Source organism: Syngnathus leptorhynchus, chromosome 5, assembly GCF_054491065.1.
Source record: "Syngnathus leptorhynchus isolate UIUO chromosome 5, UIUO_Slep, whole genome shotgun sequence".
NCBI classification, from domain to species: domain Eukaryota; kingdom Metazoa; phylum Chordata; class Actinopteri; order Syngnathiformes; family Syngnathidae; genus Syngnathus; species Syngnathus leptorhynchus.
In genome coordinates this window covers 10,144,777-10,165,313 of record NC_141199.1, presented here as the reverse complement: position 1 = coordinate 10,165,313, position 20,537 = coordinate 10,144,777, and the positions used below count along the sequence as shown (strand labels likewise).

At 40.1% G+C, this 20,537-nt stretch overlaps 1 protein-coding gene across 1 annotated transcript; it reads right to left on the bottom strand.

Moving 5' to 3' along the window:
• Positions 1–3,637: 3,637 nt before the first annotated feature.
• Positions 3,638–20,003, bottom strand: smc3 (structural maintenance of chromosomes 3). Its single transcript, XM_085912472.1, has 29 exons — positions 19,817–20,003; positions 19,327–19,402; positions 18,913–18,951; positions 18,764–18,831; positions 18,606–18,677; positions 18,190–18,269; positions 18,021–18,099; positions 17,771–17,888; positions 17,002–17,177; positions 16,754–16,834; positions 16,051–16,215; positions 14,990–15,111; positions 14,322–14,535; positions 13,940–14,043; positions 13,095–13,194; positions 12,404–12,564; positions 11,950–12,091; positions 11,571–11,721; positions 11,322–11,472; positions 9,574–9,727; positions 9,252–9,410; positions 8,301–8,408; positions 7,817–7,925; positions 7,401–7,648; positions 5,796–6,008; positions 5,523–5,711; positions 4,815–4,992; positions 4,626–4,732; positions 3,638–4,161 (listed from the first exon to the last, which is right to left on the bottom strand). The coding sequence occupies exons 1-29, from the start codon at positions 19,829–19,831 to the stop codon at positions 4,090–4,092; spliced, it is 3,651 nt and encodes a 1,216-aa protein (XP_085768598.1). The 5' UTR covers positions 19,832–20,003; the 3' UTR covers positions 3,638–4,089.
• Between the last annotated feature and the right edge of the window lie 534 nt (positions 20,004–20,537).

The following is a 20,537-nucleotide window of genomic DNA, read 5'->3' as shown; positions in this document are numbered from 1 at the left end:
AGTGACATGATAATAGTCAAGTGATAAAGCCTTCCAAAGAACACCATCACACCACTATTTCCCACAACAGTATTTAAGAACTGGAAGCACTACTGTAATATAAAAGTAACTGGATCTCACAGATTAGTAAAAAAGTAAACAAAAATCATTTTGGAGATGACATCCAATTTCACATTATATCGTCTGCTTGAAACCAAACATGTTGGCTTCATAACCCAGGTAAATAAATGGGAATCATCATTCCACTACCAGCCCAGTTTAAAATGAAAACAGAAATAAATATCTCACTACATGGATGACACCTGCAGATTAATTTTTAAAATGTGATACTGAGGTTGAGATAAATAATCACCACCAGTGTTCATTTGTATGTATATAAAAGCATTTGGAAAAGGTTCAATGCCTGCAGAGATCGAGCTGAGGTCACATTGTACTGTACTCACCAGTCCTGGAACTTCTCTGACACACCTTGTACTGCATATACACTGTCCAAATAAATTATGATCATTAGCACAATGTATTGACATTCAATACACGGATTATATCAGAGTTTACATGGCATACAATCATTATAACTCAGGTTACCAACATATTTGAAACAGCATCATTATGAAGTCCACCTCTACAACATGACAAACAACTACAATAACAATATAGGTTTATTTTGTATGTATTTGAGAGTGTTGGTGAATAATAAACATTATGATGTGGCAAAATATTTGATACAGTTCCTGTATCTTATGTTTTTTGGGTTTTTTTTGTGTGTGTGTATCATAGGACAAGGTGTTTTATACTGGTTAGATACTGCAACAATGTGTACTTAAATGAAAATAACTAACCTACAAAAAAAATGACATAACAGACATGAACGCATGACATCAACTACCAAAAGCAAAAATAAAATGCTGGTATTTTCTCTCAATTGCAAGTGAGAATGACAGTGAAGCTGAACATAGACACAAAGGCCAGAATGTGGATTTAAAATGACATGTGTGAAGTCATTAGATGGGATTATTCTGCTAATGAAATCATTCTAATATCCTACCTTTAACCTCATCAGAGGCGGACTTTTATGTTGAGAGCCCAGAGGGCGACACGAGCTGTCCAACTAAAGCCGAGCAGACCACACGTGATACAAGTACATACGCACATGGAACTGAAGGTCAAATATCCTTACATTGAGGGTATCTATTTCAGTCTGCTCTTTTTCTGCACTCATGAAAGTGTTAAGATGCACAACTATATCATATGATTCCTTCATACAGTGGATATTTAATGGAAGGCCAAGATGCATTTCAAGATGATATGAATATCAACCAGTGTTAAGAATTTATACAAGATAATCAAGGCATTTTCTCGATCTAAAAAAAAAATCACACAGGCATTTATGAGGTCACCAAGGCAATTTAAGCACATGCAATCACTGACAACACTCTGTAAATTCCATTGTTCGTAAGATAACATTTGTTTGCCCCCTTACCCTACCCAACCCCGTCCTGTAAGATCCTGCCACTGCATCGTCGGGCCATGTTACCAATGTTAAGAGTTTGAAACAGAGCAGATCATAAAAAAAATAAAAAAAAATCCAAAATAGATGCTAACATAAAACTGAATGACAGTGACACCAGTATTGCATCCTTGTAAATGATGTTGTCCACTTACAGAGTTTGAATAGCTAAGGCTTTGCTTACATGTTTGATTTTATTGACTCTATCCCACCAAACTGTGTACCTCAACAGTATAAGGTTCTATTTAAAATTCTATCTATGAGTATAAGACAGCTATTAATTTTACAACTTCATACAAGCCTATAATTAAGTTCCTAAATGAATACTGTCCTGTGAAGTGTCACAGGCTTTTAGGTGGTCGCATCCAACTCATCCAGGTATATTCTGTGCTTTCAGCACTGCCCTCTGGCGGTCTGGAGTGATAAAAAAACATAGAAACATGTTTTCCCAATAAAAAGTAAAAGCGTAAATGTGTATCCACAAAGTCTCGTGACAATAATAGAAAAAAAAAAAAAAAAAAGAGTCCCTTCAAGGTCATTTTGTTGCAGCCCATAGATGCTGCGATTGTTACAGAATCAAGTTTACATGACAGGACATTTTTACTAAGATATACGACTAAATGCAAAGAACAGCAGCTTTTCTTAACTATGAAGCCAAAGTGACTGGTTAGCTTAGTTCCACAAAGTCTGAACCCCGTAATAACATTAAATGTATTTTGGTGAATGTCAGCTGAGCCACAAACCAAGGTATGTACTAAATCAGGACTTTTAGTGTACCATTGCTCCCCTTGAGTATACATTGTTGAGCTTTCATTGCTACAATGGGCCCCCTGGGGACACCTTTCGCAAATGCAATAAAGTTTAACCCTGCTGCGTTACACTTTCATTCATCTTATATATACAAACAGAAAAAAATAATAATAAAAGCAACATTTAAAAAAAGATAAAATATCTGGTTAAATTCTTGTTTGCTATGAACTCACAGGCGAGGCTGAGAGCCAAAGATGAGCCAGGTCAGACGTCAGAGTGTGTCAGACGAGACCACCGTGAAGTGCAAGAACACAAGCAAAGTATTGGCAGGACTCAGCTCTGCCAACAACGAATAAACTTCTTGACTGTTAGAGCTAGCACAACTTTATGCTTTTGTTGTTAGTGGAGCAATGATCATTTGTTCTCCAGTTTTTTGATAGGACTGGGACTTTGAAGACATGTTGTTTATATTGCGCAATAGAAGGGAGGGGTGGAAAAAAAAGACAGCTTTGGAAGAGGAGTTTGAGAACGTCTCGGGGCCAGGGGGTCGGCAAGAAGCGCGGATCTTCCCGATGGTGGCCATCTGTCATGTGAATTGGCAGCGGATTCAATAGTTTGCAGCCTTGTAAATGCTTGGCAAGTAAAGGCGAACGGGCGCACGGACATGAGGTGTTCTGTCAATATCGCACCCAGCTCAATGACATGCGGCCATCTGCTTTCCAACCAACTGCCTGTGAGGTCATGGTGGTTCACTCGGCCCAAAGACACCCACCAGTGCACTGACACCATTCCAGTACAAATGCATAATCACACTCAATCTTATTTGGCCTCCGATACTTAAGCGGGTTCCATACAGTCAGGGCCATAGAAATATTGAGACTTTGTCACAAGTCCAAAGGACCAGATGTAATGGGACAAACAAACAATCAGAAATCCAACTTTTTACCACTGTAAAGTTTTTGCGGTCAATTACAGCTGAACTAGACTTAGGTGCTGGATTTTATTCTCCGTGATGCTCTGCTAGGCTTATCTGCATCAGCTGTCTTCAGTTTCTGATTGTTCTTAGGGAATTCTGCAGTCAGATGTGATCATTGCATTACATTTTATTTCTTTGCCTTAACAAGAAAATAATTGGTTGCTATAGCAGGCCTATGCTTTGTGTAAGTGCCCATTTCTAATGTGAAGCGCCGTATGGTAAATTCTGAAACATTTGGCTGCTGTTGTTAGCCACTGTACAATACGTCTGAAACAGTTGCTTCAAATCGAAGGGTAAAATTGGCACAATACAAAATTTGGAACTCAACATCAACAACCGCTGAGTGCTACAGTAAAACTGCGCCATCTAACGTTAGCAAAGGGAGGTGTAAAAGATGATTAAGCTTTTTTTTAATTCATTATCCAATTTATTACATACAAAAAACATTCAACCTAATAGAATACCAACATCAATGAGGAAATTTGAAAAAAAAACTGTTATAACTTTCCATCATTGGTATGTGTCGCAGAATTCAAATGGCACGTATGTAAATATGCTAAACAGAAAATGACTTAAAGTACAAACTACTAAGTAAAGAACAGAGCCTTTATCTTTGATGGCCCACAAACAGTATGGCGGGACAAGTGGAAGGACATGTCGGAACGGGTACGAGTTATACAAACATTAAAAACATACATATATAAAACTTTTCTGCAGAACTTTAACCTCCGAATGTTCAAGTCATACAAATTCAGTCAAATCAAATTAAGAATGTCAGTGGACAGCTAAGTTAACAGTGTCATTTGAACCATAAGAACGCAGAAGAAGAAGGGTAGAAGTCAATAGGAGTCACCTATTAACCATGAGTGGTGTCATCCTCCACAAAGTCTTTGGCCTGCTCTGCTGTGATCACGTCAATGTGACTCACCTAGAAAAAGAACAAAAGAAAGACAAAACTCAATTTACACCCAGTGGAGACTATACTATCAAGAAATAATGATGATGATAAAAATATACTCAAAAACGAAGCAGAGATGAGAAGGTGAGAAGAAAAAGTGAATAGGAGGGGGCTTGGATTGGAATAACATGAATCGTAAATAATCTGCCTGCAGAGGGCGCTGTTGCTATAGTTCAGAGAAGGCAACCAAGTGGTAATGCAGAGAAAAGGCCTCACCTACGCAGCTTCGGCACATCAAACCCAATATTTTTAAGGAAATTTATTTCATGCGGGAAGAAGGCAACGAAGCGAACAATCACAATCAGGTCCAAGAGGAGAGACTCCAAACTTCCAATCTGAGGCTGATGTTCTAACAACTAAATTACCAAAATGCCAGTGCAAATTTGGCAAGATCTATGTCGACTTTTGAAGAGATCCGCAGGTGCCCGGCTCACCTTGTTTCTGAATTTGACTCCATAAAACTTGTCAGCAGATTCCAGCAGCTCGGGCCTGAAGGTTGTAGTGATGAATTGAGCGTGGCCGGCCAACTCAACAATCATGTCTCCATTGGACACCAAACAGAAACCATGTTAGTACTTCATCCACATAGATGGCGCATGTTTGTGTGAAATCGCCGCCCGTACCTGAGACAGCCTTCCTGTGCTGGGCGTCGAGGGCCTGGTCGATTTCGTCAAAGAGGTAAAAGGGGGCGGGGTCACACTTTTGAATGGCAAAGATCAGAGCCAGGGCCACCAGAGACTTTTGACCTCCAGATAACTGCTGCATTTCTCTCATCTCACCCTGCTTGCCTGTGAAAGACACCTACAACACAGAAATGTGTCAGCTTCTCTGTCTATATGTAATAGCACTTCCTTTCAAATAATCCAATCGAAAACCCAAAAGAAGTTGTCAAATAAAAAGACATTATTTGACAAGTACCCATATATAGTACAATTGGGGTTTCTAGAATGACAAATTACACTGACTGACTGGACTGAACATAGTCCTGAGCGTGTATGACGACAATTGTCGGCGAGGAAAAAGCTCCTGATTAACTGACCTCGTAGGACGTGGTGCTGAAATTATTTTTTTTTTGCCTCCTCTTTGCAAATGACACAGATGCAAAGTTTACAATTCATCATCATGATCAATCATGAGTTACACAGTTTTCTCTTCTAGTTCAATCGCTCTGTACACACTTTTGATTTCTGCCGAGGACTGTTGCACATGTTTTTTTGAATATTTATAAACCTCATTGGCTTCAGCTAAATAACCACTGGGCAACTGTTGATATACACGAAAGCGTGTCTTAATCTTAAAACCAAACAAAACAAAAAAAAGTCGATTCTTACTCTGATCCCCACTCCGGTAAACTGATCCACGGACGGTACGCTGCTCTGTGAACCGGAGCCCCTTTCGCTGTCCGCACCGCCCTCTTCATCTTGGGACTGACTGCCTTCGGCGTCTCCCTTCTTCATCACCAGCGTGGCTTTACCTCCAGGCACCAACTTCTGGAATACTTCGCTGAAGTTCTTTGACACCTGCGGGTGCGAGGAAGACGAGGCTCGGTTGACAAACTAAATAGTCGAGGATTGTAAACATACAGCCTTTTCAGAGTTCAGTACCTGTTTGAATGTGAGCTGGATGGCTTCGTACTTGCGCAGCTCCAGCACATTCATGAGCTCCATGATGGATTTGTACCCTCGGTCCAGCTCGTCCTGACGCTTGATCAGTTTCTCTTTTTGCTCAGAGAAGTTGACGAACTGATCCAAGGCCTTCTTGTTGACGTGACTGTACTTCTTCAGCTCCGTGTTGCACTGCTCCAGTTTACGGAACAACTGGTTGGGAAAAAGAAATATAACACCAGTTATCCCAAATTGTCATGCCGCATTTTACCCTATGTGCCACTATGCTCCATGAATCTTTAAAAAGGAGTTTAAAAAAATTAATATAATAGTCTTTTCATTGGTTGTAGTTTTAACATAGCAAGGTGTTGTCGTGATTACATTACTGACAGAGAAATTCTATTTATGGGAAATCAACAAATGGTGTTTATGAATTAGGGTCATTCCAGATACTAACCGATTTTATTTTCCCCAATGGGTAGCGATCTACATACTTCGGGGAGGTGCTTACGTGCCTCTTAACTATGAGAATACACCCACCCACTTACTAAAGCATGATGTCTATTAGGAGGATGGCCACGATTTGAGGAAATACAGTATAGGTCTCCTGGTTTATGATGCAGAAGGACCTTCTAAGATGTAACGCACTGTAGTCGGTCACTCACTAATGTATGTTAAAGCAGAGTAACAATTACAGTAAATATCTGCTTGGTAAACACTTCAAATGCATTCATATGAAACAAATGAAAAACCTTAAGTATGGCAGTATCGGAATGTGCCTTCTTGTTTTACTTGACACTGAAGTCTTACTTTTTTTAGAAGACCACAACTCAGCAGTAAAAGTAAAAATACTTATTAATGTTCATCCCATTTAGTATGTTATAATGAGTTAGAAGGGCATGGTCGGATTGAATCATCCTCTGAAACAAGGTTGGCTGATGAATTAGTAAAATGCTTGAGCTAAAAAAATAAAAAGAAATCTCTCTAGGCCCGTGACCTATAAATTAATTGGAGTTCCAGAAGGATCAGTGGGGAAGATTGTCCATCATCTTGCCTGATCAACTCCTGCAATCAATGGCATCATCCTGGCCACAATCATGCTTCCACAGAGAACGAGCTGCTGTATGTGGGCAGTTTGAAAACATGTGGACCTATTCTCGGCATTGTCATAGAAGGCAAACAGCAAACATACACACATGCTTAGACATTAATGAAGCTGCAGCCAAGTGCACTCAGTCACAGTTAGAGCCCCCAGAGGCAACAAGCTGAGCACTGACTCATATGTGAGTCACTGCTGAGAGAGTGGGTGGGCAAAGGCCTCAGGTCTTGTTCCCGAGGGGCGCTTCTGCTTTCTTTAATGCATTAAAAATGAATACATGAAACTCTTGGAAATTTGAGAGAATAGAAATAGAAGAGAAAATTAAATCAAGAACGTTGTTGCGCCTCATCTTGTTTTTAATCAGATGTTATACTCTTCATTTCTGGATGTTTTTTTTTTTGACTATTTGGAAAGTTGTGCTAAAACAGTAGGTGATTTGAATGTTTGTTTTTACTAGGTCCTTCTTCTGAATGGTTTTGAGCAAGTTGAAGGCGTGACGGTTATACCTGCTTGAGTGTGAGGGTCTGGTACTTTTCAAAAGCCTCCTGAGGTAGCGAGCCCAACTCTCTGATCTTCTTCATGCACTCCTCTTTCTTCTTGAGCAACATGCCCTGACGATTCGTCATCTTCTCCAACTCCTTGGTGTCATGGTTGATTGCATCATTTTGTTCCTTCTCTATGTTCTTCCAGCGATCCATGCTCCTAATGTGATCCTTGATCTCCGACTCCGTCTTGTCGACCAAAGTATCCAGATCTAAAAGGATGTCATAAGTAGTTCTCATTTTGGAGTGTCACTTGTTTATTATATTATAGGAAATCAACTCATGAATAGTGTTTGGTTGGTTTTCTTACTTTATCTACCAATCAACTGCACATTGAATGAAGTCCTTATCTATTTCTCCAGTCTGCAACGTGAACATACCTTCTGATCGGGCCAGTGTCTCCTTGACTCGTTTGTTGATGCCATCTAGCTCAGATGTTGTGGCTGTGAGTACAGTGCCTCCCTCGGTCTCTCGCAGCTCATTTAGCTCCTGTGTTTGCAAATCAAATTAAATTGTCAGACTATTCCCTATTCTGCATTCCATGAAAGGTGAACTTTATTTCAAGTCTTGCCCAAACCACATATTACCATGTATTTGGGTTGATTTGATCAAAAGTTCATTCACATAGCCTCACAGGTTTCACACCTGGCATTTAAATGCAGCTCTATCATTATGACATATCTGAATTTACAATGCAAATAAACAAAGCGGGGTGGCACCATTTTTAGAAAAATAATAATAATTTGCATTTTGTTAGGGCATTGAAATGCCTGTTTTACTCATGAAAACGTGAACAAGATCCTACAATTTAGCGGGGATTTAAATAATTATTTCCTCTCACAGGACATTGAGGCCACACTGTACCTGTTCCACTTGATCAAGACGCTTCCTCAAATTCTCATTTAGGTACGTCTCCACTCGAGTCATGATGCCCTCCAACTTGATTCTCTCATTCAGCAATTGTCTGTTGTCCTGTGGTTGGCACAAAAACAACATTGTTATTTGTGCTAATGGTATTGCTTTGACAACGAAAAAGCAGAGACTCGAAATACCGTGGCGAGATTCACTGTCATAAAATGCACAATTGCACATTATGTTACATGTCACGCAAACCGAGTGCAAACACTGCAGGAAGGCTGCATGAGAGGCTCTGCGTTATGTGGGTGAAGTTGTATAACACAATTGGGGATATGACTTAAGAAGCTGGTACAGAAAAAAAAAAAAAAATGATCACAGGAACCTCCCACACACAGCTGCTGCCTGCGCCTTTCACCGCACCCAGGTCATTTTAATGCATTAGCAGCAGCGGGAATAGGAGGACGGTGGGTGGCAAAATTAAGACAACAACGGTGCTGAACTGAAGTGCACATGAACCGGTCCATTTGTGTCAGAAATAGTTACATTCTCAAATTTCTGCAAGCAGTCAAGAAAACTGCCACTATGTCCGGGAACACGTTCACCATGTGAACAGGTGGTAATTTAGGTGAAACTATTAAAACAGCTGCAAAAATGAAGGACTCCCTGATCAGTGATGTGCATGGATCTTTTACCTCTTTTGAACATTCCTGGGGGTGCTACAGAGTATAATTTGGATGAGTCATGTTAGGGAATAGGGACCCCTGGACTAGATACATTTTCACCGGGACACAGGCGCTTGAAAGACAGAATTTGACTATTTGGGAATACTAACGCCCCCAAAAGCAATTTCTTTGTTGATCGAACAGTAAACACTTATTCCAAGAGGGCCTTGTTCGTGGTTTAATCAGTGGTTATTTCATACACAGCACTGTTTCTCCAGCACATTTTTTTCCTAACCTGCTGGAGCTGGCGGATCTCATCATTGAGGTCATCCACGCGCCTCTGGTCCTCCAGGCTGAGCTGGGAGAGCAAATCTGTGCCCAACTCATCCTTCAGTGACTCTCTGGTGGACTCCATGGCGTGGAGGCTGGCCTCCAGACTCTGAAGACTTCGTTGCTGCACAGGAAACATCAAAGGACGATACATCAGTCAGCGGTATGAAGCGAGACAATCAAGTTCCTGTTTTTACACAAATTCAATAAAGCCTTGACTTGGAAGTTAAATGAGCACAACTCTTGGTGATGTCCCATACATAGAGTTCTCGGGTAATTTGGGTCACCTTTGGCATGAAAGTCTTCTCTGACTGTTGCCTCTTCTCTTTTAGCATCTTCATCTCTGAAAGAATACTGTCACGGGAGGCCTTAAACTTCCTCTGCTGTGTCTCAATCTGCTGCATCTGGTTCATCAGCTGGTCGATCTCATTGTTGATACGTGAGAGCATGTGTTAAAGAAGTCTATGACCATTTTTGGGGTTATCATTAAAACAAAACACCACAAAAAAAATGTGTCATCAATGACATGATTTTAATATGGCTGAACATCCTCCTTTAGGGTTAAAGCCGCTTAAGGCAAGTTAAATCCAAGACTTTTAAGTTCCATTTGAAATTAAGTTTAAGATTAAATGCATAATGTTCTCAAAGTTGCTACAGTACATAAATGACGTGCTCTTAACAGTTCCCACTAAAATAACGTCAGTCTTGTTCCTGATGACCTGATTGTGTGTGTTACCACGAGAGTCATTTGGTCAAGTATTTTAATAATGTTAATTGTAATGACATACGAGACAGTTTTATTATTATACAAAATTTTCAAGGGTTCAAATTTATAAAAAGCTGACTGATGTTTCACTGCCAATTAAGGCCTTGTTTTTAGATTTGTGTATCCACATAATGCTTTTCAAGACTAAGGATCTGCGGGAGCCTTGCCATCTTAAATCTAAATGAACAGACGGCACTATTGATTGTCCATGACGTCTACACTCCACTGAGCCTTGGAGTTTTCCATCAAGTCTATTAATGCCGGCAAATCCATAACTGGTGGCTTAATTGATTTAATTACGGTCCAAGCAATGAAGCGTTCAAGAGCATTTCCCTCAGTGATACCGACAGATAGGAAATGAATATTAAAAATGTGATGCGCACTCCGCATTTGATATTGAACAAATACAAGATTCCAAATTGTAGAAGAATCTGAGCTCCTTTCCCTGTCTGTCTGACCGAAATGAAGATGGACTGGACACTTAAATATACGTGACGGGTGGGGTGAATCAAGGGAATTTCACAGGCCAGAAGTGGAGAGACAGAAAACAACAATGGGCTTTTAAATAATGGATGATAACTGTGACTCACCACTGCGGAAGAGAAAGATGCGGTCACACAACTCGCTCATTGGTTCTTTTGCCTGTCTTCTCGCAAAGTTATCCGCAGGTGGAGCACACACACGCACACACATCACCTGATTTACCCCAGTTGTGCAGACACATGAAGTAACCATGTTATCAAAACAAGCAACACAAAGCCTCTCTCTTGTTTATCCTGACGTGCATTCCAGCTCTGACAGCGGTGAGTCATTGTTGCTTGGTCCAATACAACCTGCTATTTCCTAATTCTTTTTTACCTTTCTCAGGACCCTCACAGCATCCCAGCTTTGAGATTCCAGTATGAAAACCTTTTTATGACCGTGGAAAACAATTAATGGACCACCGAGTTTTCTTCCATTTTTTTGTTCATTTTGATGTCTGGTGCTAAAAGTGTAATCTAAAAGTTTAATCTACTGGTCCAAACAAATGTACCTTTAGTTTTACTAGGCTTTTAAAATAGAGAGGAACAAACCAAACTGGTCTCTTAATTTTTTCTTTTTTCAGTGCTTCATAATGTACGTGTCTGGGTAGAATTTAAAAAAGTACAACACTAATCGATTTTAAGACACGACTGGAGAGTTAATCATCATAACTTGATTATATATTTTACACCCGAGATTCTCATGGAAAATGCATGAGCAGAGCAGTGCAAATCAAAAAGGATATGTTCGATGTTCCTGCGCAGATTCTCATTAAGCTTGGCCTCCAGCTCACCCAGCTCCTCTTCAGCCTTCCTCATGTCCTTCTGCAGCTCCAGCCGAGACTTTCTAGTATCATAATAGCCTCCTGTCAGAGCTCCACGGTGGCTCACCTGGTCACCTACAAAGGCAAACAGATGTCATCCCTCTTCAACATATTCTATTGATTTGCTTCTAATTGGCTCATTGTTTCTTTGACGGTGGTGTTGTTGATCAAACCTTCCAAGGTGATACAGTCCATGGTGAAAGCTCTGGCCAGCTGCGTAGAAACCTCCATGCTGCGACAAATCAATGTCTTCCCAAATACGTGCTTGAAGGCCTTGTCAAAGTTGTGGCTGTAGCGCAGCTTGCTGATCATTGGAATGGCATCCTGATGAAAGGTTGATACAAGGTTGTATGAACACATCAACAATAGGTAGTCAAATATTATATGACAGCAGGATACTTAAGAAAACTAGAAAGATCAAAGGCAATGAATTGAAATAAAAAAATATGTTGGAAAGTACTCGAAATTTTTGTGGCGCCCCCTGGAGCCCAAGGCACAATTAGTATTTGCTGGCTGTGTGCGCAACTAAATTAGATGCACACACGTCCTTACATTGGTCTCTGGGTAGGCGGTGTCCCTGACATCTAGCTTGCTGAGGGGTAGGAATGTGACTTCTCCCGGAAGATTCATCTTGTTGAACTCCATGAGTATCTTGGTGCTGACCTCATCGGTCTCCACAATGTGGTAGAACAGTCTGAAAGTGAAACCATTTTAAATAACTTCAACAACGATCTAAACAAATACTTTGAAAATATTAAGAATATAATAGAAAAAAAAATCTGCAGGTAGCAAATTGCGAGTATCTCTTTCTAGCCATGAGTTATGACATCTGATAAATCTAAATTTCAGTCAAGAATCGATTCGAGGTTGAAAGCTTCTTGACGCTCAAACTTTTATTCACCAACTCCAAATGGTTTGCTATTAAATTGAAAAGTACCTTTAAAAAAAGAAAAAATTCTCATAATAATAGAAGATAAAAACCGTTAAATAAAACAACATGCCACACCTGGTACCAGCAGTCACCTCCACACAGGTGTAAAAGGCAGGCTCGCACTCAAAGTTATTCATAACGATGCCGTGGTAACCGTTGATTACATGCTGGTTAATGCCCTTGCGGCGGAAATGCTCAAGGACTTTGTTGATGCTGTCAATGCCATTCAGGATTGCCTGGAGAGAAGAAAAACACATTGTTAAATAAATACATTATTCATTGAAGACACAAAAAGCAGAGAGAGAGAGAGAGTCGATCCCTGAAGCTTGAAAAGACCACTTATAATGAATGTGGAGACCTGGAGCTAATAAAGCTGTTGTTTTTATGGCTAGGTTTAGCTGTTGCTGCTTTAATTAGGTGCAATCTATAGTCTGGAAATTCTGTTGCTTCAATTTAACAGACAATTGGCTCTAACAAACCACCCTCCCATAAGACCATTAAATCCAAGTTCCACTGTATAAAAACGCATTTCACTGTCAAGCTTGATTTCAAACAAACATAGAACTATGATATGTCAATTTAGAACATTTATCCATCCGCATGCATCGTGCTGTTACCCAAAAAGGGGGTGTGACCAACTGAGAAAGAAAGTTACGATTGAGCCCTGAAATGCATTTAAAGGTCAGGCTTAATAGCTACGGGGCAAGAAAAGACAGCAGCATACACACCAATTTATGATATTGTGTTAGACTAGTCAGTCACAGACCTTGCCTGTGGCAGCTCTGAGGAGCTGCTGTTTCTTCTCCAGGTCCTCACGTTTGGCCGCCAAGGCCTGCTGTTCTGCATTCTCCTCACGCCACAGGTAGCTGCAGACGGGTACACACGTGCACACGGTTACGCTTATGTCACAAGCCACAAGCGATCACGCTAAAAGTATCGCAGGTACATTTAAAGGAGTCAGATAGGAGAAAGCACTCGTCCACTAAGGAAGTGCATGACATGCATATTGTACAGAAGTGAAAATATATAATTTATGTATATACCAACTAGCTGAGATATGCCCTAGTTACTTGAGACCCGTATGAGGACAAGAGAGATAGAAAATAGAGACTCACAATCTGTCTATTCTGTCATCTGTAGGGCCAAGATGTCATTTCAAAACAGTACAAGTTGTATAGGGTTTTTTGTCTAAAATTGATATGCTCAAGGAAATGTCTCTCACTGTAAATGAAATTAAACCACACGCAAAATAAATGCAAGCAAATATTTCATATTTTGGATCCTTAAGCTTATGGCTAAGCTTCTTTCAATCTTGAAGTGCTGTTGCTAATGCATATATTTTATATTTTGGATACTTAAGCTTACGGTGAAGCTTCTTTCAATCTTGAAGTGCCGTTGCTAATGGAGTCATTATGATGCCCGAAGAACTAAAATGCATTACAGCCAATGACGTGTTGTTGAATGAATATTTCAAATCATGTGCTTTTACCTCATGAGAAAAGGTTAGTTTTCTTGTACATTTTTAAGTTTACTTTTTCATGATGTTTTGCCTTGAGAGACAAACCCTGTGTGCTGTAAAATTAAGCGATACGAATCCAAAATGAATCTTACTTTCTTTCACTCTGCAGCTCATCTTTTCTGTTCTTCACTTCGTAGTACTTTTTGTCCAACTCCTCAACGCGGGTCTTCACCTCATTAAGATCTTGGTCTAGTTTCTAGAGACAAAAGGGAAAATGCAACTCAACCCAATTTTATTTAGAGAGCACTTCAAGAACAACCTAGATGCATACAAAGTGTTGGGCATGAAGTAAAATAATCAGTGCTAAACATAGTGTGGTTCTTGGTTTAACTCGGTCTCACTTTTTTTAACAAGAAAATATAAATGGCATTTGAAAAAGGGTGTGTTGACAGTATATTCACTGTACATAAAAATAAAAATACAGATTACACTGTATAAACACACACATTATCATATATTAGAATGACTTCTTACACTATACTGCTCAAGGTTCTTCTCTTTGTTGGTCTCTGTATCCTCCAGATCTTTATTGATGGCAGCAATTTGTCTCTTTTTATCATTGATGGCTTGGTCCAGAGATTTCAACTCTTTCTTGATCCACTTGTCCCTCTCTTCTTTGGAGGTGAACTGACTGCCACGGCCCTGCTTGGCATAAAGGTCGGTCCTCTCCTGGGTAGCCTGGGCAAGTCTAAATGAAAATTTAAAATTTTCCATCATCTGATATATTTCTTCAAGTATCCAGAGATCATCTCCAGCATTTTAGGTAGGTAGTTGTTTTTAAAACAACTGGTTAAGAAATATTAATTGAAGGAAGTATGGTTTTATTATCCACTTTAATGTAAAAACCTCTGCCTATTTTCTGACATTTAAATGGACAAACCAGTAACTAAATCATAAACAATTTATGTGTGTGCATTTGCTATGATGTTTTTTTAATGAAAACGAATTAATTGAGTAATGAACAAAACATTATAACCAACAACGATCATCAAAATAATTGTTAGCTGCAGGCTGCAGCCCTAATATGTACCTGCTGCTGCCACCGTCCAAATATATCGAGATTTAGATGACTGACTCACAAAATTAGGTCTGTTCCCCAGTTGCTCGGTAAACTTGTGACGCTGTAAATGAGTCATCCCTACCTGGAGATACCTCGCTCCTCCTTTTCTTTCACCATATTGAATTTGGGCTCTGTCTCCTGCAGCTCCTTTTGTTTCTCTTCAATTTTCTCCAGCAACTTCTGACGCTCTTTCAGCAGACGTTTCTACACAACAGTGGAACAGGTTTTTTATTCCTCATGCTGGCTTCTTCGCATATCAAGATTTGGGAAAAAAATCTCTCAAAGCTGTGAGGTTGAAATTCGTGGCCGAAACAAACCAGGCCAACCAACAAAGAGCAACCTGCAGGGTATCTTTAAATGTAGGAAGGACAGTATGACTGTGTTCACAGCACCAAAACCTTCTGTATTCGGGATGCTAATTTGACTTTCAAAGCATGCAACTCACAAGACTGCAACAATGTGCTGTGCTTGCAATTAGCCACACGCTGCCAATGAGTTTTGTAGCTTTTGCCTACTATAGCGCACATCATATGAGAGGATTGCTAATCATGGACAAAGTTGCAGACCATAAAACACCTCTACTAAAAGACAGTCAAATAAAATACTGATATACTTTTGCAGTTGGCCAACAATGCAACCACACTGCCGGCAGCCAGAAGGCATTCCTTTTTATTTGGCTCCAGTAACATTTGGCTGATGCTGGGCTGCCACCAACCAGCATTCTGCCTGGGACCCATCATGGCCATGAGTAAGACTGAGCCAATAAAGCTGTTATTTATGATGCTCTTCATACATACATACACACACGTGCCCACAAATATGAGGCCATACTGAGGGTGAGTCATACCAGCTCTGCACGCAAACCAATGCCAATAAAGATGTGCAGTGGGATTTATCTTGAATCACAACCTTAGCTATAAAGAAATAAAACGTGCTAGTTGATTACTAAGGGTTAACGGGAAGATGAAATGACACCTTGGCAACACTTTGTGGCATGTTCCACATGCTAGGCTCAGTGACTTATTTAAAAAGCACAATTGCGCCTGCTGGTAGCCGTGACAGTAGCGGAGATACATGCAGTAATGCAGAGGAAGGGTAAGTGTTGCTGGAAAGCAGAGTGACGTAGATGGGAGGCTTCCATACCCTCTGTTCACTGTTGCCTGCCAGCTCATCCTGCAGGTCCTTGGCTTTCAGCTCTAGTTTGGTCCTCTGTTTGATCTGTTCCTGGCGCTCAGCAGACAATTGCTCCCTCTCCTCCTTCATGGCGGAGATCTTAGATTTCAATTCTCGGACAACTCGCTCTGTCTCCTACATAAGGGCAGGGAAAAAAAAGGTGATTTCATTTATTCAGGGGTTCAAACTTCTGTTTATTTCTCCTAAAGGAATCGAACTAATTGATATTCATCTGGCATGCAAACTGCCAGGACTGCTTAGCTTCTTGGACTTCCTCTATGTGTTTATTATTAGTGCTACCAGTACCTGTTTTAGTGTAATGTCAACAACTACTTGGCACATTGTAGAGCGAGCAAAATAAAGCCTTTGTTGTCAGTGCATCACCAGCCGGTTGTAGGAGTGTGAATATGAGCTACTTCAGCCATGTTTCCAATAAACACTCAAATTTGGTGTAAAAAGTTGTGGGCACCCAAATAACCATTTCCCTAACTAAGATGCGACCATTTGTTAATTTTCCGCTTTAATACCATCTGCAGTGCTACTACAGATGGCACTTAAAAACCAAATTCTGCTTTTATTAATAAGGTAATTGACGGCATTTTTCTTCCAGTGTTTCATTTTTGTTCTATTTTGCTAAGTTTTAGGTAGATGAGATCATTATTTATTCATTTACCTCAACCTTGTCTCTGGCATCTTGCTGAGCATCACGTAACTGTCGTGATTTGTCTCCACACGTTTCTCTCTTGGAAGACAGCTAAAAAATACATACACAAAAATTAAACGACTATGCTGAAAATAAACAAAAGGCAACGTGATGTAAATAAAACTTTTTTTATATTATCATCACTACTACACGTCATTACTTAGACAATTAGTAGCACAATCGTGTTAAACACTGTTAACGAGGTTTGTGCACATCACCTCATCCAGTTTGGCGCGGGTTTCATTGAGCTCCTGGTTGTAGATGGTGTACTCAAGAGCTCTTCTCATCTTGTCCCATTTCTGGTACTGGGCCAGCTCCTCTTTTTCATCCTCGAGGGTGTGCAGACGCTCCTCAATGTACTTCAACAGCTCATTGATCTTCTCCCTTTTGCCCTCTGGTGAACACATGATTATTATTATTAGATCATTATTTGATTTAGATATAACTACACGTTAGAATAATTGTATTGTTCAATATCGAGTTTGAAGGATAACAGAACGTCATACCAAAGAGGAGCAAGCTTATTGAAATGATAATACGACAGGCTATAATTTGCCAGTTATGTTCGGCAGTTGATGATGACAGCTTGTTTCGCAAACTGGGAATAGGCAGAAAATTAGAATAAATAACTACTATTCTGGCATGACATGATTAAACTATAGTAAGAGTTGGGGCTGGACAATTTCAGGTAGAGTGAATTGCATTTTTATTTCTGACAGATATTAGGAAATCACACTTCTATTTACCATGTACAATAACATTTATAAACATGACGGCAACTGACCTACCACTGAAAACTGAACCGGTAGCAGTCATAAAAAAAAAGGACTTTTTGGGAGTATGGGTGTGACGTAGAAATGACTTTTTTTTTTTTAACCAGCTTAGAGCTGGCTAATGTGACCTGTCCAGTTGATTGGTGATCTTGGTATAGTATCAAAATCTACACAGGAAGAACCCAGAGCTGCGACTGAAAACTTTAGAACACACCTGTTTCCTTCATGAGCGAAATACTTTCTTCTTTTCGTTCATCATACACTCTTGTTCCTGCCACCTCCCTCAGCAGCTTCAGACGTTGAGAGTCAGGCGCTGTGGCCATTTGGTTGATCTGCAGCAAACAACAAAATCATTGCACTACAATTGAAATATAAGTTGCAATGTGGCCGATATTATAATGGAAACCATTTATGACACCATTTATGACGAGAAAGTTGGCGATCAGACCAGACTTCTTTCTCACCTTGCCTTGCTTGACAATATAGTATGGGTTAGAGCGGGAGAAGCCGGCACTTTCCAGAAGGTTCATGACGTCATTCTTACTGCACCAATCACAAACACCACCAAACTTGTGATCACATGAATTCAGTGGGGCCAATATTTCCTGCGATGACAGGCACACGAACACTTACGTCACCATCTTCTTGTCCAAGAAATACTGGTCCTTCTTTGCACCGATGACACGACGAAGGGAGACTTCCTCTTTGTCAATCTGGAGGGAGACATATTCACAATTAGCTACACACCAAAAAACACACAAAAAAATTATTACGCCATGTAATGCTTTCATGGTCTAAATAATACGCAGTGGACAGGAAAAAAGAACTGTTTGTGGCCATGTTCAGAGTTTAAGCTTACATGTTGTGTGGGTGTGACTCTTTTAATGTACAGTACTGTATTCAGTCAGCCCCAAAACATAGTAAACACTATGCATTAGACAATAGTGCAACAAAATTTGGAGTTACATTGATTTTCCTGTGTTGAAAGCCTTCTGGCAACGGCGTTTACCGATGTGATAAGTACACACAGTATTTGGTCTCAGTCTTACCGGCAGCCGGTTGTCGGAGTTGTCAAATATAATCTCTACAAATGCAGAAATGACTCGAGGACCAGTTCCCTCCTACAAAAGAAGCCAAGGAAATTTAATTTGCATGATCACTAAAGTTAGTCTTATTTGCATCTTATGTTACGTGTGTCGGTACTTACATGAAGCAAGGCCAGGCGCTGCTCAGGTCGGAGGTGGCTGAACTCATCACTGAGCACAAACTGAATGGCTGGGGAGAAAGAAATAAACAATGAACCCCAGCTCTAACAAGGTCATGGATGGAAGCTGTTATCCTCAGTGGCTTACTTACCATAGAAAAAGTTACTTTTTCCTGATCCATTTCGTCCAACTGTGAAAAAGAGGGGAAAATGAAATAAACTGATATATGCCACAGCACATCAGTGTGCCATTAGAGAACAGCAGGTATGCCAAGTAAAACGATCCAATCACTTAATTGGTCTGAAATTTATTTTTTCCATAGTTAATGTATCTATGTTCATCTATACCGAGGATTTTTATCATCTGGCACAACAATTATGACTCGGTATAGAATCTTGAATCAAATAGGTCCAGATTCCCATGATTACATTTGTGGGTATTTGAGATTACACAGGATTTTTGTAATCTAGAGAACTCATTTGGGTGTCTTCGTTCAAATAACTCAGTTGTCTGTTCACAATAAAATACAGTTTGAAGGTTGAGGTGTCAATATTCCGGTACCTACCGATGACATTGTGCTTGGGACTGAAGGGGTCTACCACAGTCTGGTCCCGATAACTTCGGAACCCCTGGATGATAACCTGCACAAGAGCCATTCAATGCATGTTTATGGGAAGGAAGTGTCAAATGCATTGCGTTTATCATCATGTAAATGTGTCAAATAACAAATATTGCCGCCACAGAGAAAGACTGAGAAAGTAGGGAGATAGACAGTAGAGTTATATTCACGGTTTGAAGATTCGGCTAGCCTTAGCCTAGCATCCTCAAAAGGGGGGCGGGCAATTCAACGCAGGACTTTCTTTGGAGTTGTGGTTAAATTTATAGTGACGGCCATTCATTTGACCGTGAATGCGACCTGCTTTGTTACTTACACGAAACAATGTTTTGCACTGAAGCTGCGTCCTCAGAACAGCGTTCATTCAGCAAGTAGCAATGCTAGCCCATTCGGCCCAGTAAGAGCAAGCAACGGGAACACACTAGTGTTGTTAGCTTACCTGTTTGATGTACATCGTCTATTTCGGGGGTCTCCTTATCTGAATTAGGAGCAAATCGGTCAGCCCCACGTAAATGGAGATGGGGGGTAAATAAAAGCCCACACGTTTACTACTAATATTATCGTTTCAGCATTTAAAATTGGTGCACCACTTCGCGGTGAAGGAAAACATAGAAAATGGCGGCGGGGGCGGGATGAAGTGGATTATACCAAAATATGAAAACAGGGTTATAATGATAAATATAACACATGTTAACGTAAAACAGTCATTTGTATTGCGCAAAATTTGGCCAGAAAATCTACGTTTTAGTTTTATATGTAACAAAATCAATATTCTATATTTATCTTCGTGCAAATAATAAAACCTTTAAAAAAATTGGTCGTTTCGTGCTTCCCCATTTGTAAATTTGGTACAGAGCAACTGGTTGTCTTCTGGGCGCGAAATGAGTGAGAGAAGCAGACGATGGGAATTGCACAAATGTTAAAACTGCACTATCGTTTAAAAACAAAATGTCTAATATATGGAAACAATATTCAATAAAACAATGCACATATTCACCCATGGGTAGCTAATTTACTTTGTTGGCACTTTAATAAACAAAATCACAGTCCTGTCAAATTCACTAAGACTATGGAAAAACAACGCCTGTATTTAAAATTTAAAATGTTTACAAATTTTAGCCCCATGGTGGGTTACATGAATATTATGCCTGTACCCTGTG

Bases quoted from the DNA above. Each gene is read 5' to 3' on its own strand.
- smc3 (XM_085912472.1), bottom strand. The intron at 7,649-7,816 runs GTATGTTCACGT...ACATCCTTTTAG, and splicing joins GACACTGGCCCGATCAGAAG to ATCTGGATACTTTGGTCGAC. The intron at 5,712-5,795 runs GTACTGAACTCT...TCGCACCCGCAG, and splicing joins TCCAGCTCACATTCAAACAG to GTGTCAAAGAACTTCAGCGA.